At 48.4% G+C, this 24,373-nt stretch overlaps 1 protein-coding gene across 7 annotated transcripts in view; it reads left to right on the plus strand.

The window, feature by feature from the left end:
- LOC147108053 (CUGBP Elav-like family member 4) overlaps positions 1 to 24,373 on the plus strand; it is a 520,783-nt gene that overhangs the window by 485,225 nt on the left and 11,185 nt on the right. For all 7 annotated transcript variants that reach the window (XM_086004501.1, XM_086004503.1, XM_086004502.1 and 4 more), the window contains 3 exons: positions 18,622 to 18,769; positions 22,101 to 22,250; positions 23,851 to 23,913. In XM_086004501.1, coding sequence (XP_085860627.1) covers positions 18,622 to 18,769; positions 22,101 to 22,250; positions 23,851 to 23,913 — 361 coding nt within the window. The remainder of the gene's footprint in view (positions 1 to 18,621; positions 18,770 to 22,100; positions 22,251 to 23,850; positions 23,914 to 24,373) is intronic.

The raw sequence follows: 24,373 nt of genomic DNA on the forward strand, positions 1-24,373 counted from the left end.
TTGTCTTACAAAATGTCCCTGGAATGCTGGGGCCCACACCCGAGTATTTATACTCCTTGGACGGTGCCACCAGCTGGCCGTCCAGTGTTATTTTATAAGTAGTTTCTTGATGATGAGATTTATAACAAATGGCATACAGAGATGTCTTTGTAGGGCAAGAATTCTCTGGACTCTAAAAGATTCTTTTGTTGCTGTTGGAATGTGATTACTTCAAATTTATTTTATATTTCTATGAACTGCAAGCTAATCCTTTCATTGGCCAGCACAGGTATTTTCTATTTGTTGATGCCTTGTTTCATCATTGGGCGTTTGATCAATCTTCAAAGTTTCTTTACGGAATCTTTGTTCTTGGTTTCTTTTTTGTTTTGTGTTGTGGGATTAATCCGTTTTCCATTTCTGGCTGTAGCTTTTATTTGTCAAGGAGTTGATCAGAACTCTTAGGGGTGAAGCTGTCTCCGCCGTGCTCGGCATACCAAAAAAATCAGAAACTTGTCTAATTAAAAAAATATCATTTAAAGAAAAGAAAGACTTGCATTTCTATAGCGCCTTTCACAACCTCGGGATGTCCCCAAAGAGCTTTACAGCCAACAAAGTACTTTTTTGAAGTGCAGTCACTGTTGTAATGTGGGAAATGCGGCAGCCAATCTGCGCACAGCAAGCTCCCACAAACAGCAATGTGAAAATGACCAGATAATCTGTTTTAGTGATGTTGGTTGAGGGATAAATATTGGCCCCAGGACACCAGGGAGAACTCTGGTTATTGGACTTTTTGTTACAGTTTATTTGTTTAATGTATTTTTTATGGTTTAAACACAAAGAGGACATGGCAGCAGTGTACTAAGGCCTCCTAAACCGCCCTCTGGCGGCCAGCAGAGGAACGTGTAGCTGGGACCCTGACAGTATTCCCCCCCCCAGGGACGGCACCTGACGTACCCACAGTAGCCTCTGGCTGGCGCCGGTGGAACTGCCGGATAAGCCCAGGATCCAGGATGTCCCGAGCCGGAACCCAGGAGCGCTCCTCGGGGCCGTAACCCTCCCAGTCCACCAAATACTGGAGTCCCCCGCGGACCCGGCGGGAGCAAAGGAGACGGCGGACAGTGTAGGCGGGCTGGCCCCCTACTAGTCAAGGGGCTGGAGGTGGTCTGGTGGCTGGAGCTAGGGGACTGGTCCGCACAGGTTTGAGACGGGAGACATGGAAGGATGGATGGATCCTCATGGATCGAGGCAACAGGAGACGGTAGGTGGCATGGCAGGTAGGACCCCATTCCATGAGTGCCCCGGTAAACCAGTTGATATGTGGATTATGGAGAGCCAACCAGGGAAAGCCCAGGACCAGAGGAAACTCGGGAGAATGAATGAGGTGGAACTGGATTGTCTCTTGGTGGTGCTTCTCCGCACATAGTCGCAGGGGGGCGGTAATTCGGCGGACGTTACCAGAGCCAAGGGGTCTACCATCAAGGGCAGTAATTGTAAGAGGATGGTCGAGGTTGGCCGTCGGGATCTTGAGCTATCTAGCGAAGTTGATATCCATGAAATTCCCTACCGCTCCGGAATCCACGAAAGCACGGAGGGTGTGTTGCTGATTACCCCAGGAGAGAAAAGAGTAGAGACGGACACCGGAAGAAGCAGATTCGGGAGTGGTGTTTTGACTCGTCACAGTTCTCCCGCTCCTGGACGAGTCCTGGCTTTTCCCCGCCAACTCGGGACAGGAATCGCGGAAGTGACCGAATCCCCCGCAGTAAAGACAGCGACTCTCGCACATTCGTCGCTCCCGTTCAGATTGGGAGAGTCGAGTTCTGCCCAGCTGCATGGGCTCCTCCACGGCGGTAGGTGGCGTTGGGCTCGGGGGTGCTGCATTGGGGTCTGGGGGTGAAAGGAACGGATGGCGGCGTTCTCTTCGCCGCCCGCGGAGTCGATTGTCAATCCGAATGGCCACATCGATAAGAGCCTCGAGATCATCGCTAGATCTGCGAGAGGCCAGTTCATCTTTGACCTCCTCCGAAAGTCCATGAAAAAAAGTGGCGATGAGTGCCTCCGTATTCCAAAGACTTTCAGTGGCGAGAGTACGGAATTCTATGGCGTAGTCCGATACACTATGATTCCCCTGATGGAGATGGAGCAGTCTATTGGCCGCCTCTCGCCCGCTAACTGGATGGTCGAAGACTCGCCTCATCTCCTCGGTGAACATCCGACTGTTGGAGCAGGCAGGGGTTTGTCGCTCCCACATGGCCGTGGCCCAAGCGAGGGCTCTCCCGGTGAGCAGGGAGATGATGTAGGCGACCCTAGAGCGATCGGAGGGGAATCTGGAAGGCTGAAGCTCGAATGCCAGGGAACACTGTATCAGGAAGCCGCAACACTTGCCCGGGTGACCGTCGTATCGTTCGGGAGCTGGAAGGTCTGGATCCTTGTCTTGTCGATGATTAGATGCTGGAGGCTGTGCGGAAACCGACTGCTGGCCGTGCCCGACAGCCTCGGTTAGGGAATGCAGGCTATCACGAGTCTCCCACAGCAGTTGGTCATGCCTCCCGAGCGTGGCTCCCTGGCTCATCAGGGCACAGCGCAGTTGATTAATCTCCTCCCTTGGTTGGCTGGTTTCTGCTGGGTCCATGTTGATGACTCAGTCTTGCTGTTATGGGTGTGGTAGTGGACCCAAATGCAGACAGACCGCCAGAGACTTGAGATGGAGTAAAACCCCAAAAATGCTTTACTAGAAGGCTCTTCAAATACAGGACGTACAGAGAATTCTTCAAACAAAAGATCAAAGTAACAATTCAAAGAAACAAAAGCGAGTATACAAAATGCAGGGCATGGACTAGAAACTAACCTGTGACTTGCAGGCATGAGAACTCAAGACTGAGTGACTGGAGCTGGAAATAGTCAGCTTAAATAACAGGCCTGATTACTCTAATGAGACACAGGTGAGGAGAGAGGTACAGAGACATGGCAGCAGTGTACTGAGGTCTCCTAAACCGCCCTCTGGCGGCCAGCAGAGGAACGTGTAGCTGGGACCCTGACAGTCGGGGCCTCGGTTTAACGTCTGTTTGTGGGAGCTTGCTGTGCGTAAATTGGCCGCCGTGTTTCCTACATTACAACAGTGACTACACGTCAAAAAGTACTTTATTGGCTGTAAAGCGCATTGGGAATGTCCTGAGGTCATGAAAGGCGCGGTAGAAATGCAAGTCTTTCTTTCTTTAACCACAAAGTGTGAGGCGCAGGGTGGCGGGGGGGGGGGGGTGCGCGGGGGGGGGGAGGGTGGTCACGTGTAGGCCAGACTGGGGAAGGGTGGCAGGTTTCAATCCCTGAAGAGCAGGCGTGAACCAGTTGGGGCTTTTCCTAGCAGCTTTCGTGATTATTTAATCTGGTGCCAGCCCGCGAATTACTGGATTTATCGAATTCAGCTTCACCTGGTGGGATCTGAGCGCATAGCCTCTGAGTTGCTCGTCCAGTGCCACTGTAATGCTGTTTCTTGTTGCAGCAGCCAAGTTATTTAACCTGGCTGGTTCTTTAAATCTTCAGGAGAAGTCGAAGGAGACTTTATTTACATCCTCATGGATTGATGACTCACTCCCAGCTCCTCAGCGCCACAGTGGCTGGTGCGGTATACACATATGCAGGTGTAATTGCTCAGCCTGTACTCTAGATGGGGCTGTACATGGTGTCGCTATCTAAGCTGCCAGTGGCATCAGCTGACTTGTTACAGTACCAATTAAACAGGCACTTAGAATAATTGGAAAAACTCATGGAAAAGAATGAGGATCCTAATGGAGAAAACCTGTACGTCAGGTGAACTCTTGTCTGCTCGATTTTGCTACGCCTTACCACAGCTTATTTCCTCTGCAGTAGTATTATAAATCAGGAAACAGGTAGCGTGGTCTTGGGATTTCCATGATAGCTGCAACCTATTTGGATAGTCTAGAACAAATAATTGAAGAATATTCTGCGATCGTAACACAAATCATGGAGATTTGTGAAGGAGGCGGGTTAAACAGAGACAACAGCAACCTGCATTTATATAGCGCCATCGACTTAGTAAAACGCCCCAAGGTGCTTCACAAAAACAAAATTTGACACCAAGCCACATATTAGGGCAGGTGACCAAAAGCCTGGTCAAAGAGGTAGGTTTTAAGGAACGTCTTAATAGAAGAGTGGAGGTAGCAAAATGGAGAGGTTTAGGGAGGGAATTCCAGAGCTCATGGCCCAGGCAGCTGAAGGCACGGCCGCCAATGGTGAAGCGATGACAATCGGGGATGCGCAAGGGGCCAGAATTGGAGGAGCGCAGAGCTCGCAGAGGGCTGTAGGACTGGAGGAGGTTATATACAGGAAACTCTTTGGTATCCGGCACCGATGGGACCGGCGTGTTGCCGGTTGATTAAAAATTCCGGATGACAGAGAGGATTATCTACCGAGGCTATTTTTAACAAACAAAAATTAAAAAATCAAGAAATGTGTAGTATATAGTAATTGGGTAGTCACCTACAGCATGTTGTGTTAAATGGATGGTGGAAGATGCTTGATTAAGTACAGTACTGCCAGTTGAGGGTAATCCATAACTCTTTAATTACTTAACAGTAAAACAAAACTTATACAGTAAACGACTGTATACAGCGCGGGAGAGTCAGACTCCTGTTATTGAGGTGTTCGGACTTCCGACAGCGCCAAGAAGCCGAGTTGTGGCAGTTTGGAGAACTGCTTCCCACTGACTAACTTGGCCACCACGGGAGACTCGGACTCGGAAACATTGCTGGTTATTGAGGTGTTGTTTTCGGAGTGTGAATTTTGCCAGTTAATAGAGAATTCCAGATATTTAGGTGCCGTTTAAACGAGTTTCCTGTAGGTAAGGAGCTGGGTGAGGCCATGTAGGGATTTGAAAACAAGGTTGAGAATTTTAAAGCCAAAGTGTTGCCGGGCCAGGAGCCAACGTGGGTCAGCGAGCGCAGGAGTGATGGGTGAACAGGACTTGGCGCGAGTTAGGATATGGGCAGCAGCGTTTTGGATGAACTCGAGTTTATGGAAGGTGGTAGATGGGAGGCCGGCCAGGCGAGTGTTGGAATAGTCAAGTCTGGAGCTAACAAAGGCATGGATGAGGGTTTCAGCAGCGGATGAGCTGAGCAGCGGCGGAGACAGGCGATGTTACAGAGGTGGAAGTAGATGGTTTAAAGATTTCTCTCCAGCAAACCAACAAAAAACAACTCACTCACTCCACCCAGACCTTATTTGTATGAAAACGGTAAAAATTACTATTTCCACTGATCGATAAATCAGTAACAAGGGGGACATAGACTTAGGATTAGTACCAAATGGGTAAAGAAGGCAGTGAGAAGATTTTTTTCACACAAAGGATTATTAGAATGTGGGACACAATGGGGCAGTAATTCCTCCCCAAACGCGTGAGTACGGAAGGGGTACTCACGCGTCTGGCCGGAGGAAATGCTGGTTTTCAGCATGCACAGCGCATGCGCTGAAAACCAGCATTTCCTCTCCTCTAACCCAAGAGGTGAAGAGGCTAGCGCGTGCGCTGTAGGGGGCAGCGCGTGCGTCTTGGATTTCCTCTGTTTTGGGGGATTTGCGCATGTGTAAAGGCCTCCGGTCTTTACGCTTGTAAAAAGCACACGTAAGTATTTATTTTTACAGGTAAGTGGTGTTTTAGTGCAATTTAGAATTTTTTTTCCCACAGGTTTATTATTTTAAAGAATCTACAATAAGGTAAGTTTAGTTTTAGACCCTTTTTATTAAAAAATTATTTTTTTCAAAAAAAAAAATTATTGTTTAAATTATTTTTTTTAACTTATTTATACTTAATTTAATGATTGGGATGTTTTTTTAAATGTTATTTAAAGTTTAAGTAGTGTTTTGGGGTGCAGTACTTCTCATGAGTTTGACAGTTCTTACTCTCAAACTTATGAATGAAGTTTCCCCTCCCCTGATTGGCTGAACAGTGCTCACCTGATCCCAGCTGGCACATCGCACTAACTACGCCGCTGGGTCAGGTTAGCACAGCGCGCCGACATCAGAACCGGGCCTGTGACAGGAAATCCACTGCGGGCCAGGTTTCAGATGTCGGCGCGCCGGGTAAGTGCACATGGAATATGCTGCCCCAAAAAGCTGTAGAAGCTACATCATTACATAAATTTAAAACAGAAATAGACAGTTTCCTAGAAGTAAAGGGAATTAAGGGTTACGGGGAGCGGGCAGGAATTTGGACATGAGTCTAGGTTTGGATCGGTCATGGCCCTGTGGGTAGCGGAGCGGGCCCAGGGGCCGTGTAGCCTGATCCTGCTCCTATTTCGTGTGTCTAATTCTGTTAGATTCAGGAGATGGTTCTGTGATAGTGGATTGGCGGTTAGGATCAGATCAGCCATGATCTTATTGAATGGCGGAGCAGGCTCGAGGGGCTGATTGGCCTACTCCTGCTCCTATTTCTTATGTTCTTACATCGGGGGCTTGCACGCGCGGCAAGCCCCCGACACCAAGTTCTGGGCCATTGTCGCAAGTGGTTATTAATTCAATCGCAATTAGATACATTTTTGAAGAAGAAAACTAGTTAAGGTTTTACTGAAAGAGCAAAGAAATGGGACTAGAGTAGATAGCTGCAACATGGAATTTACTCTGGCACGTGTACAAAAACAGTCTCCTTTAATGTGCTACAATTCCTATGTGGAAGAAACTGGATGTGAGACACAGTTTGAATGCACAGGGCCATTAAAACCAAAGAGATTTGAAAATGGTGAGGACGGTTGAAAAAAGACCTTTACACGATTGCCAAGAAGCCATTAATCAAACGTAAGGCACACTCCAGTGAGCGACTGCCTAACAATCCTTGACAAATACAGCGTTGTGTATAATAGGGGAAAATGTTCCAAGAGAACAGGGAAACAAGATCCTTTGTGGAAAGCCGAGATGGGCGCAGTCCACCAACTAAAACCAAGAGTTACGCAACAGTAAAACCGTCTTCCTGTTGGAGTCTGGGCAAGGTGGCCAGTTTTTTTTTTGCGACGCCTGAATAGCACCAGCTGACTAATTTACATCAGCGTAGCAGCTGCATTGGTGTCATTAATGCAGAATGTGTGCAGGCGTATGCCGGGTGCTGCAGGCATGCACATTACAGATGCTGCGCACGTGCATGAATGCCATTACTTGTGGGCAGGGGATAGGAATTGGGTCTAATTTGTACTGGGAGCAGCTCAGCGGCCAGACTTTCACAAGCCAGTGGCTAAAACAGAAATCCAGAATGGGACGTTGCTGCACACCCGAGCTACAAGAAGATATTTCAGATGAAACTAGTAAAGTTGCCCGTGGCATTGCCGCACAGTAAGTATTTTTCGTAGATAAAGGATGGGGAAAGGTCGGGGGAGTGGGACTAATCGGAGAGCTCTTTCAAAGAGCCGGCACGGACACTGTTGGCTGAATGGCCTCCTTCTGTGCAGTGTGACTCGATGGTGACCAAGTTGGGGAGGGGGAAGAGACTTCTGAAACGCACTCCGCAGCGCGCCTGGTGGTCGGAGCCTGCAACTACTCCATAGATTTAGCATAGCAAGATTGAATCAAAATATATTGTAATAATTTAAATGAAAGACTTGCATTTCTATAGCGCCTTTCATGATCACCGGACGTCCCAAAGCGCTTTACAACCAATGAAGTACTTTTTTAAGTGTAGTCACTGTTGTAATGTAGGAAACGCGGCAGCCAATTTGCACACAGCAAGCTCCCACAAACAGCAATGTGATTTTTTTTTAATTCATTCACGGGATGTGAGCGTCGCTGGCAAGGCCAGCATTTATTGCCCATCCCTAATTGCCCTCGAAAAGGTGGTGGTGAGCCGCCTTCTTGAACTGCTGCAGTCCGTGAGGTGAAGGTACTCCCACACAGTGCTGTTAGGGAGGGAGTTCCAGGATTTTGACCCAGCGACGATGAAGGAACGGCGATATATTTCCAAGTCAGGATGGTGTGGAGGGGAACTTGGAGTGATGGTGTTCCCATGTGCCTGCTATCCTTGTCCTTCTAGGTGGTAGAGGTCGCGGGTTTGGGAGGTGCTGTTAAAGATAATGGCCTAGAAATTCATTAAGGCGCTGCCAGCTTTGCAGCCAGTTACCGCCTAAAGAGGGCTTCTGCGCCAAAAAGGAGTTTGCGCTGATATTCAGCGCAGCGGTATTGGCGGCAGTAGCCGTTAGCGCTGCGCCGGCACCGATGACGTCATCGGTGTGCGCAGTGCCCTGGTTCCGCCCCGAAACCGGCCCGATCCCCATATTTAGTTGCGGCCGCAAACAGCGACCAGAAAACGGGGCCGTACTCTAGCCTTAGTGGGGCGCTTTAAGGTGGCGGTGCGGCCGGCCGCTTTTTCGGCGGCCGCCTGCCCGCACCTCCTTCCCCGGCCTCCTCCACCCCCCCCCCCCCCCGCGGCATTGCTGGCTGCTTTCCGCGAACCCGGCACTTCTCCGAGGCGCCGGGCTCATTTGCCGGCACTCTCCAGCGGCGATCTCCCCGTTGCAGGCAGCTCCCCCTTAAGAGAAGGAGGAGGCCTGCAGTACCGCAGCCTGCCGCTCCGCAGCGGCTGGCGCAGCGGCGCCAAGAGCGCTGAAATTCAGTTTCAGCGCCCCAAGCAGAGGCGGGCACACCCTGGAATAGCGCCCGGTTCCGGATTGGGGCGTAGAAGCCGAATATCTGACGGCCGCAAAGGGCTCTGCGCCCAGCACTAACTTTTGGGCGCTAGCCAGCTGGGTGCCCCTAACTGAATTCCTAGGCCAATATGTTTATTGGTGATGTTTATTGAGGGATAAATATTGGTCAGGACAGCGGGGAGAACTCCACTGCTCTTCTTCAAATAGTGCCAGGGGATCTGTTACGTCCACCTGAGAGAGCAGACGGGGCCTCGGTTTAACGTCTCATCCAAAAGACGGCACATCCGACAGCGCAGTGCTCCCTCAGCACTGCACTGGAGTGTCAGCCTAGATTTTTGCGATCAAGTCTCTGGCTTGGGACTTGAACCCACAACCAAATGTTGACAGGAAAAAAAAATCACGACAACCAGAAATAAGGTTTGTGGACAGGAAGTGCAAGATTTTTATTGTATTATTGATGAATGTTATATTTGGCCTCGGTGTCTAGAGAAAGGAGAAAGTCAGCCAGGGTTCCCAAACCTCACCAACATCCAGCTTAATATTGGGTTTGGACAGGATCAGGCTCAGCTGTGATCACAAGATAACACTGGACGAGGAAGACCATTCAGCCCATTTGATTGATCCATTCAGTGAGATCTTAAAGCTCCCCCCACCCCCCTCCATTGTAGCATCCAATTGTTTCTTCAATGTTTACAGGGTTTTGTCTCCACTACGCTTCTGGAAGTTTATTACAGATGTTCATCGCTGCTTGTGTGAAGAAAATTTTCCTGGTATCAGTCCTAAAATGTACCCTTCTTGAGTTTCAAGCTGTGTACTTGCTTCATTTAAAGTAATTTTGCGTTAACTTTTTCTATACCCTTAACAATCTTATGTGCCTCAACAAGATCACTCTCAGAAGCCTCCTTTCAAGGTTGAAAAACTCAAGGTTCTCCAACCTTCTCTCATAACGCTGACGATTAGCATTAGAACATAAGAAATAGTAGGAGTAGGCCATTCGGCCCTTTGAACCTGCTCCGCCATTCATTAAGATCATGGCTGATCCTCTACCTCAACTCCACCTTCCCACACTATCCCCATATCCCTTGATTCCCTTTGTATCCAAGAATCTATCGATCTCCGTCTTGAATATACTCAACGACTGAGCCTCCACAGCCCTCTGGGGTAGAGAATTCCAAAGATTCACCACCCTCTGAGTGAAGAAATTCTTCCTCATCTCAGTCCTAAATGGCCGACCCCTTATTCTGAGACGGTGACTCCTTGGTTCTAGACTCCCCAGCCAGGGGGAAGCATCCTCCCAGCATTTACCCTGTCAAGTCCCTTAAGAATTTTATACATTTCAATAAGATCACCTCTCATTCTTCTAAACTCTAGGGAGTATAGGCCTATTGTGGCTCTTCTCTGCACTGCCTCCCATGCTTGAATGCCTCTCTTCTTTCTCTCTCTTGGCAACCAGAACTGGACGTAGCACTCAAGGTGCAGTCTGACCAGAGCACTGTACGGAGTGGTCATGACCTCCTCTGACTTGTATTCTACTGTTGTTTGCTGTGTAGGCTAACGTGCTATTGCCTGTGTTGATTGCTGCTGAGCATTCATAGAATCATAGAAATTTCTGTCAACATTTACTATTATAAATTGTTATGTCAACATTTCCCACTCAACTTGGCCTCATCAACGGTCACAGTGTAGGCGCCGGCTATGGCCACTAGGTGGCACTGTGGATAGAGCTTCTGAAATCTTCTTAGAATCATACATATTTACGGCACAGAAGGAGGCCATTCGACCCATCGTGTCTGTGCCGGCCGAAAAAGAGCTATCCAGCCTAATCCCACTGTCCCGCTCTTGGGTCCGTAATTTGCTGGGATTCAGAGCTGTTTTGGGTTCCCAGAAGCTTTGGGCCATTGCAAGCCCTTCATTCCTTTCGTGTGACGTCTCTATGCTGTGAAGAATCTTAAATAGAATGTATATTTCCTGTCCACAAAACCTTATTCCCAGTTGTCACAACTCTTCGTCACATATTTCTGTCAACATTTACTATTATAAATTGTTATGTCAACATTTCCCACTCAACTTGGCCTCATCAACGGTCACAGTGTAGGCGCCGGCTATGGCCACTAGGTGGCACTGTGGATAGAGCTTCTGAAATCTTCTTAGAATCATACATATTTACGGCACAGAAGGAGGCCATTCGACCCATCGTGTCTGTGCCGGCCGAAAAAGAGCTCTCCAGCCTAATCCCACTTCCCAGCTCTTGGTCCGTAGCCCTGTAGGTTACAGCACTTCAAGCGCATATCCAAGTGCTTTGTAAATGTGATGAGGGTTTCTGCCTCTACCACCCTTTCAGGCAGTGAGGTCCAGACCCCCACCACCCTCTGGGTGAAAAAGGTTCTCCTCAACTCCCCTCTAATCCTTCTACCAATTACTTCAAATCTACCCCTCCTGGTTATTGACCTCTCTGCTAGGGGAAATAGGTCCTGCCTATCCACACTATCTAGGCCCCTCATAATTTTATGCACCTCAATTAAGCCTCCCCTCGGCCTCCTCTGCTCCAAAGAAAACAAAAGAAAATTGGTTGAATATGTTTAGTGTCGAATCTACCAAGTCTTTCAGCTTCATCCTTATCTATTTCAACACCATTCACGGAATACGCATGTCGTCTTCCTATGTGTAGCACTTTAGTTTTGCCTGCATTAAATTTCATCTGCCATCTTTCTGCTCATTTGCACACCTTGTCCAATTCTTCCTGTAATTTCTAAGCTGCTGCTTCCAATTCTGCTGCCCTTCCTAGTTTTGTATCATCTGCAAATTTGACCACTTTTGCATCGAGTTCCTGAATCTGGGTCATTTATGTAAATTAGAAATGGCAGCGGTCCCAGGACTGAGCCCTGAGTCACCCCACTCAATACTAACCACACCCCCGCCCCCCAGTCTGACATAACTCCTCTAAAAGTACTTGTTGTTTCTTACCTAACAACCAATTTCTCACCCATCCCCAGGCTTTCCTCTGAATCCTCACAGCTTTTAGTTTAATTAATAACCTTTCATGTGGAAATTTGCCTAAAAGCCTTTTGGAAGTCAAGGTTTGCCACAATATAAAGCTTTCCATAGTCCACTTGTGGTGTCGCTTTCTCAAAGCATTCGAGGAGGTTGGTCAGGCAGGGTCTTGCCCTTTGGAATCCACATTGACGGCTGTTAACTAGATTATAATTGTAAGGATAATCCTCATGTTTACTCCTGATATTAATTCCATTATTTTACATAGAATGGAAACCAGTCTAATGGGCCTGTGTGTGGTTGTCATCTTCCGATTAGGCACTTTACAGCCTTCCGGACTCAATATCGAGTTCAACAATTTCAGATCATAACCTCGGCCCCTATTACATTTTTATATATATTTTTTATCCACACCTTTGTTTTGTGCCCTTCCCCCTTTTTTTCTCTCCCACATGGCAGCTGTCTCCCATTCTGCCAGCGCATTTCACACCTCATCTAGAGCCGTCTTTTGTCTCCACTAGTCCGACCACCATCTCGTCTGGTTTTGAATACCTCTTAATGTCTCTTCACTTCTCTTTTGTTCTTTCATCCCCATTTCCCAGCCCCCAAACTGGCCTTTTAATCTGTTTCATTTCCTGTGTTTTCTCAGTCCTGACGAAGGGTTTCGACCTGAAACTTTGACTCTGTTTCTCTCTCCATGGATGTTGCCTGGCCTGCTGAGCTTTTCCAGCATTTTCTGTTGTTATTTCGGATTTCCAGCATCTGCAGTATTTTGCTATCATACTGTGGTTGTCTGTGCCTGCTTTGTCACCCTTTTTGAATATAGAGCCTATCTCCAACCTTCTGGTACCTGCCCAATGTCCAATGTCTCCCTTATAATGTTTGCCAGTGTGTCACAAGTTTCTTCCCTTTTCTCTCGCTCAGAACTCTGAGATAAATACCATGTCTTGAACCCAATTAACCCGTCTAGGACTGCCATCTCATCTATAGCAAAGGCTCTGATTTTACTTGGGATATCTTTGTTTGTGGAGGATATGTTGCTCATGTCTTCCCTTGTCAATACTTGATGGAAATGTTCATTCAGAATATTTACCATTTTGTGCTCATCCTCAGTTTCAAGGCCATTTGCATCTTTTGTAGTTTTCACCTCTTCTTTCACTGCCAACTTGCGATTGTGATTTGATTACCGCCATGCTTAGCCTTAACCGGTAATCCCTTTTTCCAGGACTCTCTTTGACCCCCGATCACCTTGTTAACATGTTTCTGCAGTTTCTTGTATTCATGCCAGCGGTCCCCGTCTCCTCCCTGCGATGCCTGCCAAGGCGCACCGGCCAGGCTCCTGGCTGAGGCAACAGAGAGCTGCTGGTATCTGTAGCGTCACATCGTGCACAAGATCGCTCCTTCAGAAGAGGAAGGGGGGAAAATATGGACCTTTACGCCAACAAGCCATACACCCGATTGGCTAAACCGGTGGCTCAGTGGGCAGCACTCTCGCCTAGTGAGTCAGAAGGTTGTGGGTTCAAGTCCCACACCAGCACAAAAATCTCGGCTGACACTGAGGGAGTGCTGTACTGTCGGAGGTGCCGTCTTTTGGATGAGACGTTAGACCGAGGCCCCGTCTGCTCTCTCAGGTGGACGTTAAAGATCCCATGGCACTATTTTGAAGAAGAGCAGGGGAGTTATCCCCGGTGTCCTGGGCCAATATTTATCCCTCAATCACCATCACTAAAAACAGGTGCTATATAAATGCAAGTCTTCCTTTGTAAAGAGCTGCCACATGTGAAGGTAATTCTCTCGATTGCTCATCGCTAAAGTCACTGACCAATAATTTTCAGTGAATGATAACAGCAGGCAAAAGAACAAAGATTACTGCTTGGTGACGCCTCAGAGCTCCATGTGTATGAAGCTCATGTCTATCATTTGGGCAAAGCCAGCTAAAAGTTAATGACTATGTAACATAAATCACAGACAAAGACTATAATAAATCAAACAATGGCTCCAGCTATAGAGCCTAAAAACAACACTATTGTCAACATCTGCATGTAGAAAAGGGAAGACTTGTATTTATATCTATCATTTGGGCAAAAACAGCTAAAAGTTAATGACTATGTAACATAAATCACAGACAAAGACTATAATAAATCAAACAATGGCTGCCTTTAAAGAGGAGATGGTTCGGGTACAGTTGAGATACATTCCCACAAGGGGGAAAGGTAGGACAACCAAAGCCAGAGCTCCCTGGATGAAGAAAGAGAAAGAGAGAAGGATGAAGCAGAAAAAGGACACGTATATGACAGATGTCAGGTTGAAAAAACAATTGAGAATCAGGCTGAATATAGAAAGTTCAGAGGGGAAGTGAAAACGAAAATAAGAGGGGCAAAGAGAGAGTATGAGAACATAACATAAAATGGAATTCAAAAGTCTTATATAGGCATATAAATAGTAAACGGGTAGTAAGAGGAGGGGTGGGGCCGATTAGGGACCAAAAAGAAGACCTACGCATGGAGGCAGAGGGCATGGCTGAGGTACTAAATGAACACGTTGCATCTGTCTTCACCAAGGAAGAAGATGCTGCCAAAGTCACAATGAAAGAGGAGGTAGTGGAGATACTGGATGAGATAAAGAGGTACTAGAAAGACTGTCTGAACTTAAAATCACCAGGAACAGATCAGATGCATCCTAGGATGCTGAGGGAGGTTACGGAGGAAATCGCGGAGGTACTGGCCATAATCTTCCAATCCTCCTTAGATACGAGGGTGGTGCCAGAGGACTGGAGAATTGCAAATGTTACACCCGTGTTCAAAAAAGGGTGTAAAGATAAACCCAGCAACTACAGGCCAGTCAGTTTAACCTCGGTAGTGGTGATGCTTTTAGAAACGATAATCAGGGACAAAATTAACAGTCACTTGGACAAGTGTGGATTAATTAAGGAAAGCCAGCACAGATGTGTTAAAGGCAAATTGGGTTTAACTAACTTGATCGAGTTTTTTGATGAGGTAACAGAGAGGGTTGATGAGGACAATGCAATTGACATGGTGTCTATGGACTTCCAAAAGGTGTTAGACAAAGTGCCACATAATAGGCTTGCCAGCAAAGTTGAAGCCCATGGAATAAAAGGGACAGTGGCAGCATGGATACGGAATTGGCTAAGTGACAGGAAACAGAGAGTAGTGGTGAGCGGTTGTTTTTCGGACTGGAGGAAGGTATACAGTGGTGTTCCCCAGGGGTCGGTACTAGGACCACTGCTTTGCTTGATATATTTTAATGACTTGGACTTGGGTGTACAGGGCACAATTTCAAAATTTGAAGATGACACAAAACTTGGAAGTATAGTGAACAGTGAGGAGGATAGTGATAGACTTCAGGAAGACATAGACAGGCTGGTGGAATGGGCGGACACGTGGCAGATGAAATTTAACGCAGAAAAGTACAAAGTGATACATTTCGGTAGGAAGAACGAGGAGAGGCAATATAAACTAAAGGGTACAATTGTAAAGGGGGTGCAGGAACAGAGGGACCTGGGGGTATGTGTGCACAAATCGTTGAAGGTGGCAGGGCAGGTTGAGAAAGCGGTCAAAAAAGCATACGGGATCCTGGGCTTCATAAATAGAGGCATAGAGTACAAAAGCAAGGAAGTTATGATGAACCTTTATAAAACACTGGTTCGGCCTCAACTGGTGTATTGTGTCCAATTCTGGGCACCGCACTTTAGGAAGAAGGTGAAGGCCTCAGAGAGGGTACAGAAAAGATTTACGAGAATGATTCCAGGGATGAGGGACTTCAGTTACGTGGATAGACTGGAGAAGCTGGGGTTGTTCTCCTTAGAGCAGAGAAGGTTGAGAGGAGATTTGATAGAGGTGTTCAAAATCATGAGGGGTCCGGACAGAGAGAGAGAGAAACTGTTCCCATTGGCGGAAGGGTCGAGAACCAGAGGACACAGATTTAAGGTGATTGGCAAAAGAACCAAAGGCGACATGAGGGGAAATCATTTTTACGCAGCGAGTGGTTAGGATCTGGAATGCACTGCCTGAGAGGGGGGGTGGAGGCAGACTCAATCGTGGCTTTCAAAAGGGAGTTGGAGAAGTACCTGAAGGAAAAAAAATTGCTGGGCTACGGGGAAAGGGCGGGGGAGTGGGACTAGCTGAAGTGCTCTTGCAGAGAGCCGGCACGGGCTCTACAGGCCGAATGGCCTCCTTCTGTGCTGTAACCATTCTATGATTCTATCTCCCAGAAATATTCCAAAGCACTTCATGTAGAATTAGGGTTGCCAACTCTGGTTGGACGTAGTCCTGGAGGTTTCATCATATGACCTCCCCGCCTCCGACCGCCCCACCCGGTCAAACAGCTTTTTTTTTAATCCTTCTCCAATATCTTTATAACCAAGTAAGGGAAATGAAAAAAACGCACACAATTTTTTCTTTAAATATCCCTATGACTTTTCTCCCAGAGTTCGCTCGCAGCAGTGTCCCGGGGATTGGTATTTAATTCCTGGAGACTCCAAGGCAATCCTGGAGTGTTTGGCAACCCTACATAGAATTAAAAAGAAGAAAGAACTTGCGTTTCTATACAGCGCCTTTCACGACCACCGGACGTCCCAAGGCGCTTTACAGCCAATGAAGTACTTTTTGAAGTGTAATCATTGTTGTAATGGGAGTTACTTTGAAGTGCAGTGACTTAGATCAATCTTGGCAGCCATTTTGTACACAGTGAGAACATAGAACATAAGAACACAACATAAGAAATGGGAGCAGGAGGAGGCCGTTCGGCCCTTCCAGCCTGCTCCGCCATTCAATAAGATCATGGCTGATCTTCGACCTCAACTCCACTTTTCCGCCCATATCCCTTGGCTCCATGCGTACCAGGCAGCTAAGTGTCCTTTGCTGCTTGGTGCGCTCGGCTCGTTAAGAAAAAAGCATTTCACTGACTGGATTTCACTTCTTGTATTTGGTTATGTGGCAAATAAAATTGAAATTGAAATTGAATTGAATTCCCCTAGAGTCCAAAAATCTATCGATCTCAGCCTTGAATATACTCAACGACTGAGCATCCACAGCCCTCTGGGGTAGAGAATTCCAAAGATTTACAACCCTCTGAGTGAAGAAATTTCCGTCACTACCTCCTCTTGGGCTCGGGGTTTGAATCTGGCCCCAGGAAGATGGCTTGAATGTCTCCTCTGTCTGATATCGCAGAGATCCTGGGGTCCCACAGCGCGAACCTGCCCGTAACTTGGCATCGATCAGCGGCAAATCACCTGTCCCATTACCATTCCTTAACCTGTCCCATTACCATCTCCTCTTGCCTTGAATATCTCTTAATGCCTCTTTACTTCTCCTGCCTTCCATCCTATCACAGGCCTTCCCTTTTGTTCTTTCATCCCCTCCCCCATTTCCCAGCCCCTTAAACTTGCTTTAAAATCTGTTCCCTTTCCAGCTTTTTTCCAGTTCTGACGAAGGGTCTTCGACCTGAAACGTTAACTCTGTTTCTCTCTCCACGGATGCTGCCTGGCCTGCTGAGTATTTCCAGCGTTTACTGTTGTTATTTCAGCAAATCCCCAGTCCCACTCTGAGCGGGCACCAGAGTGGCTGGCGTGGCAAGTGGAAACGACACGTTGATGTGGTAAAGGGGCGGTGGGGGGGGGGGGGGAACTCCGTGAACAGATGGTGAGCAGCCACTGCACAGGTCATCGGCCGATGGCGGGTCGGGGCATTGGTCTACAGTGCAAAAATAGCCCCGAACTTAGCACAAAAATTGACAGTCTTATTCAGAGTGGGCTCAGAAGAATGGATAGTGGCAAATGGGAACGTGGCACCGGTGCAGTAAGGGTCGGTCTTTTGAGGTAAAAAGAAAAAAAATGCTGGAAATACTCAGCGGGTCAGGCAGCATCTGTGGTGAGAGAGAAACAGAGTTAACGTTTCAGGTCGATGACCCGTCGTCAGAACTGGAAGAATTTTAGAGATGTAACAGGCTTTAAGCAGCTGCAGAAGCAGGGAAGCGGGAGGGAGGAAAGAACAAAAGGGAAGGTCTGTGATGGGGTGGAAGGCAGGAGAGATTAGATGACAAAAAGGGATGACGGTGCGAGGCAAAATGGGGTGATAATGGGACAGGTAATGAAACAAAAGATGGGTCTAGAGGAGGTGTAAATGAGGTCAATTGAAGTTATGGCAGGAATGACGTATGAGGAGAGATTGGGTCAATTAGACTTATACTCGCTGGAGTTTAGAAGAATGAGAGGGGATCTCATTGAAACTTATAAAATTCTAACAGGACTAGACAGACTAGATGCAGGAAGGATGTTCCCGATGGCCGGGGAGTCCAGAACCAGGGGTCACAGTCTAAGGATAAGGGGTAAGCCATTTAGGACAGAGATGAGGAGGAATTTCTTCACCCAGAGAGTGGTGAACCTGTGGAATTCTCTACTACACAAGGCAGTGGAGGCCAATTCATTAAATATATTCAAGAAGGAGTTCGATATATTTCTTAAGGCTAAAGGGATCAAGGGATATGGGGAGAAAACAGGGACAGGGTACTGAATTTGGATGATCAGCCATGATCTCATTGAATGGCAGAGCAGGCTCGAGGGGTCGAATGGCCTACTCCTGCTCCTATCTTCTATGTTTCTATTGTTAAAACCCAATTTTGGGGAAGAATAGCAGGAGATTTACTCTGTTTCTAACGTGTTCTGTACCTGAACCCTTGGATGGACAAATATTCCAGTTCTCCAGCACTGCTGTTTCCGCACCTTGTGCAACAATATTTCACTGGCATAATTGATGCGTTTTGTTTTTTCTAATTCAAAAGGGAATTGGATAAACACTTGAAAAGGCATAAATTTGCAGGGCTGTGGGGAAAGAGCAGAGGAGTGGGATTAATAGTATAGCTTTTTTCAAAGAGCCGGCACAGGCATGATGGGCCGAATGGCCTCCTTCTGTGCTGTGTGATTCTATGAATAGCAGGTTTAACACTGGTAAAATGAGGGACAATCAGGTTAAAGTTCATTTGTCTTTTGCCTCCGCAGCTGATGCAGCAGCAAGCAGCAATCATGGCCGCCACCACGCACACCGGATACTTAAACCCGACCGCCGCATTTCCCACGGCACAGATGCACCACATGGCGGCGATCAACCTGAACGGACTGGCAGCCGCGCCACTCACACCCACATCAGGTGAGGCCTCTCCCTCAGCCCGCTTGGAGGTGGACCCGCGGGCCACAGGCAACTCTTGACGCTGGTTCACCCATCTTACCGCTCCCCACCCCCCGCAACACCCACCCTTTCGGGGCAAGTATGGAAAGAGCAGTCAGGAAACGGGCAGATTGCTGCCATCTAATGCTCCCGCTAAGGTGCGCAGGCGCGCGTCAATCGGGAGGTCTCGCGCAGGTCGCTCACAAGTTGTCGCCGCTGGCAGATACTTGGCCACAGCAAATTTTGAAGGGGCCGCGCATGGAAAAAAAAATTAGAGGGAACATTGCTGCCAGCTTTCACCAACCGCGCCCCCCCCCCCCCCGGCCACCCCCAGCCAGACCAAACCCAGATGAAGTGGGCCCATGACCGCCCCACACACACACACAGTGGCGGTGAAATGCTAACTTTCAAAAGGGAATTATTGGCTCTATACTTGGGGGAAAAAAGGGAAAAACATTCTGCCGGGCTATGGGGAAAGAGCAGAGGGAGAGTGGGAGAAATTGGCCAGCTCATTTCAAAGAGCCGGCACGGGTGCAATGGCCCGAATGGCCGCCCTCCATGGCTGTGCGATGCCATGGTAACCAGGCTGGGGGAGAGGCTTCCGAAACTCACTCCACAGCGCAACCCGGTGTCGGAGCTTGTAACTGCGCTGCAAATTTAACCTGCTGCTCGTTGATTGGATGTCTGGACGGGGGGGGGGAGGGCGGGGTGGAAGGTCTCAAACCCCCCCAACACCCCCCCAACAACCCCCCAACAGCCCCCCAACAACCCCCCCTCCAACCCCCCCAGCAACCCCCTCCAACCCCCCCAACAACCCCCCCAACCCCCCCCAACAGCCCCCACAACCCCCCCAACAACCCCCCCAGCAACCCCCTCCAACCCACCCAACAACCCCACCCTCCAATCCCCCAACAACCCCCCCAACAACCCCCCCAACAAAACCCCCCCACCAACAAACCCCCCCCCAACAACACCCCCACCAACAAATCCCCCCCAATAACCCCCCCACCAACCCCCCCACCAACAAACCCCCCCAACAACAAAACCCCCCCACCATCCCCCCCCCACCAACAAACCCCCCCAACAACCCCCCCCAACAACCCCCACCATTTGCACATATGTAAGCCGGTCCTCTTGCAAATGCGCTCACTGTTGAACCAATTTTCGGGACTGGTCGGTAGTTCTGAAAATCCTGGTGCGACGCTAAACCGCCCCCGTTCCTGCCACCGCCATTTTCCTGAGGGCCTTCCCCCCCAAGGCTGCCCCGAGCGCCTGCCTGTTTCCGGCAGGCACCTATTTCTATTATGCAAATCGGGGTCCTAGGCCGCTTGTGGAAGCCCGACCCTATTCCGAGGTACCGGTGGGCAAAGTGTACCAACAGCAACTTGTATTTAGCACCTTTATCATAGTAAAACGTCCCACGGCGCTTCACAGGAGCGTAATCAGACACATTTTGACCAGGCATAGAGCGGCCTAACCAGCAGTCCTTAAAGGGACCGCTGCAGGTAACCGGTAAGTAAAGGATTTTTTATTTCAGGATTTCTCGGGCCAGGACTCCCCAGGAGGAGGATGAGTGCTGTCAGGACATCCACGCCCCCGTCCTCCACGATCGTCTCCCCCCACCCTTTCAACATCAGACTACTGGCTCGTCTCCAACCCCCGCCCTCCCTCCCCTGACTGGGTGAACTGCCTGTGCGCGCTGGTTCAGTGATCGCAGCACACCACGATTATATAAATGAAGCCTAAACTTCAAAATGGCTTGGGCCTCTAACCAAGGACGACGGGATCACTCCGCCACCTACCTGCCCGAAATCCTCCTCAACTAAAAATCGTGTTTGCAAATTTAATAATTATATACTGTATGGTAATTCTTTTACCCGAGCAGTGACCCTCTCTGCAGTATTGCACATGGGTGCTGTGCAACAGGCTATTCGACTACAGGGGCATCACAGCTGCACACCGGTCCTGTCCACACCCCACAACACGTGCATTTTCAGGCAGGATTTGCTGGATAGCCATTGGAAGTGGGAGCTCAAGCTGATTTCCTACCCCCCCACCCCGCAGTCCCATGTAAATCCCGTTTTAGACCCCTAACTCCCCCTCGCCAGCTGCTGCCATGATTGAGATCAGCTCTATCAGTACATCCTGTAGATGGAACCAGGCGCCCTCCAGTCCTGTGCTTTTGTCATGTTATTCAGTTATATTACCCAGCTAACTACATTTTATTATCCTTAATTTTAATTCAGTTATGCTGAACCTTTATAAAGCGCTGGTTAGGCCACAACTGGAGTATTGCTTCCAATTCTGGTCACCACACTTTAGGAAGGATGTGAAGGCCCTTGAGAGGGTGTAGAGGAGATTTACCAGAATGGTTCCGGGGATGGGGGATCTTAGCTACAAGGACAGGTTGGAGAAGCTGGATTTGTTTTCATTAGAGCAAAGGAGGTTGAGGGGGGATTTGATAGAGGTGTACAAGATTATGATGGGTTTGGATAGGCTAGATGGGGAAAGGCTGTTCCCACTAGTTGATGGTACAAGGACTCGGGGACACAGATTTAAGGTTTTGGGCAAGAGATACAGGGGGGACGTGAGGGAAACTTTTTTACACAGCGACTGTTGAGAACCTGGAACTTGCTGCCGACGGAAGTTGTGGAAGCGGAGACACTCAGTGTTTTCAAGGGAAGACTGGATAGGCACTTGAGGGAAATAAACTTGCAGGGCTACGGGGAGAGTGCTGGGGAACGGGACTGACTGGATTGCCCTACAGAGAGCCGGCACGGACTCGATGGGCCGAATGGCCTCCTTCTGTGCCGTTATGACTCTGTGACTCAGTTGGGGCTGAAGCTCACCACCACCTTCTCAAGGGCAATTAATGATGGGGCAATAAATACTGGCCTTGTCAAAGACGCCCACATGAATGAATAAAAAAAGAACTCGGGTTGCCAACTCTCCAGGATTGCCCTGGAGTCTCCAGGAATTGAAGATTCATCTCCTGGACACTGACTGCGAGCAACACCGGGGGGGAAAATCATAGGGGCATTCAAAAAGGAGGGTTTTTTTTTTGTTTTCTTTGGAAACTTTTATTTATTAGATATAAAAATACTGAAGATGGGGGGGTGAAGAATGGCTCTATGACCGGGTGGGGCAGTCGGAGGCGGGAGGTCTTCTGATGAGTCCTTCAGGATTACGTTCAACCAGAGTTGGCAACCCGGCAGTGGAGCTGGGAAGATGCCATTGAAGCAAAGGTGGTGTGAGAAAAAAAGGTGGACATGATTAAACCTCTCGGAGTGATCACCTTGTTTATACGTTTCAGGCTTGTCCTCCCCTCCTGGAATAGCTGCCCCTGCTGTGCCCAGTATTGTGTCTCCTATAGGGGTCAATGGCTACACCAGTCTGTCCGCCCAGCATAACGGGCACCCTGCAGTGGAGGCCGTCTACACTAACGGGATTCACCCTTACCCAGGTACGTGTGATCTTCGCCAGAGTATCAATGCAGATCCTTGCCCTCATATTTCACGTGAGCAAAGTGATTGCTTTGTGCAGTGAAGTACCTTCTCTGCGTAGAACCGTATAAAATAACTAAGTCAAACAGCTGTGTAGCCTACCTTAAAAATGCATGGTAATATAAGATATGTCAATGAAAAATGTGGCTGTCTGCGAATTTTTATTGAATGAGACATTGTCTAAACACTGTTTTCAGAAGATAAATGACTCTGTGACAACCAGGGGCATACACTAATCTATCTTTTCATCTTTCTATCTCCTCCATCTTCATTCTCTCCTTCCTTTAATTTTATTTCCTTCCCCTCCCTTTCTTCCACTGTTTTCTCTGTCCTTGCACTTGCTTCTTCTCTTTCATTTCTTTTCCATTGTCTTTCTCCGCTGTAATTTACTTTCCTGTTCCTCAAATATCTTTCCTGTTCAAAATTGTACACTTTTTCTCTTTCTGTGTCTTTCGGGTTTAATATTCCGCCTCCCTGCTTTCTTTGTGAATTATTTACATTCTCTCTCTTCATCTTTTTCTCTCATTCTCGCTTCCCCACTTTCGTGCTCTCTCTTTTCTGTCTCTCTTTCCTCTTCTCACTCTCACTTTATCACACTTTTCCTCTTTCTCTCACTGTCTTTCTTGTTGCCCTTTTTCGCTCTTTCTCCCTCTGGCTTGTCTGACATCCCCTATTCTCCATTATTTCTTCCTTGCTTTCGTTCTTCCCTTTTACTTTCACTTTCGTTCCCATTTTCTCTATTCCACAATCTAATTTGCTGCCCCCTTTTCTATTGTTAACCACTCCCATCTCTCACCTTCTCTCCATCTCTCCCGCCTCCCACCTTCTCTCCATCTCTCCCGTCTCCCACCTTCTCTCCATCTCTCCATCTCTCCCGCCTCCTACCTTCTCTCCATCTCTCCCACCTCCCACCTTATCTCCATCTCTCCCGCCTCCCACCTTCTCTCCATCTCTCCCGTCTCCCACCTTCTCTCCATCTCTCACGCCTCCCACCTTCTCTCCATCTCTCCCGTCTCCCACCTTCTCTCCATCTCTCCCGCCTCCTACCTTCTCTCCATCTCTCCCACCTCCCACCTTATCTCTACCTCTCCCGCCTCCCACCTTCTCTCCATCGCTCCTGTCTCCCACCTTCTCTCTACCTCTCCCTCCTCCCACCTTCTCTCCATCTCTCCCTCCTCCCACCTTCTCTCCATCTCTCCTGTTTCCCACCTTCTATCTCTCCTGCCTCCCACCTTCTCTCCATGTCTCCCACCTCCCACCTTCTCTCCTGCTTCCCACCTTCTCTCCATCTCTCCCGCCTCAAACCTTCTCTCCATCTCTCCCGCCTCCCACCTTCTCTCCATCTCTCCCGCCTCCCACCTTCTCTCCATCTCTCCCGCCTCAAACCTTCTCTCCATCTCTCCCGCCTCCCACCTTCTCTCCATCTCTCCTGTTTCCCACCTCTCTATCTCTCCTGCCTCCCACCTTCTCTCCATCTCTCCCGCCTCAAACCTTCTCTCCATCTCTCCCGCCTCCCACCTTCTCTCCATCTCTCTCTATGTTTCTATGTCTCATTTCTAGCACAAAGTCCTTCTGCAGCCGATGCCTTGCAGCAGGCTTTCACGGGGGTTCAGCAGTACACAGGTGACTCCATTTATATTTTGCTCATTTTTAAAAATTAATATGAACAATGTTTCTCTATAAAACACGCTACACATTTGGAATATTATTTACCTGAAAGAGGCACAGGAGCGAGCACCTTTGCTTTAAGAGTTACTTTCATTCAATCTGCGAACATTGAGAAAACATTACCCTTCAAAAATAACATTCTCTAACGATAAGCATTTTTGACGTTTAAATTCACTTGTTCCTTATGTGCTGCATCTTTTAAAATCTGCAGTCATCAGTCATATGGGAATGTATGGAGGCAGAGAAAAGGGGAGGGTAAATTGGCTGTGATGACGAAGATTCACTTTGTAGACCGCTCAAGCGCGCCTCTAAGCAGGTCGGGCAAGGATGGTGTGATGCAGAAGCAAAGCATGGATGGGGCGGGGAAGCATCCTGATTAACTCTTCCTACAGGGAAAAAGCTCTGCTATTAGTGT

Source organism: Somniosus microcephalus, chromosome 13 (genome assembly GCF_052327205.1).
Source record: "Somniosus microcephalus isolate GS21.2 chromosome 13, FLI_Smic_1.0, whole genome shotgun sequence".
Taxonomy (NCBI): Eukaryota; Metazoa; Chordata; class Chondrichthyes; order Squaliformes; family Somniosidae; genus Somniosus; species Somniosus microcephalus.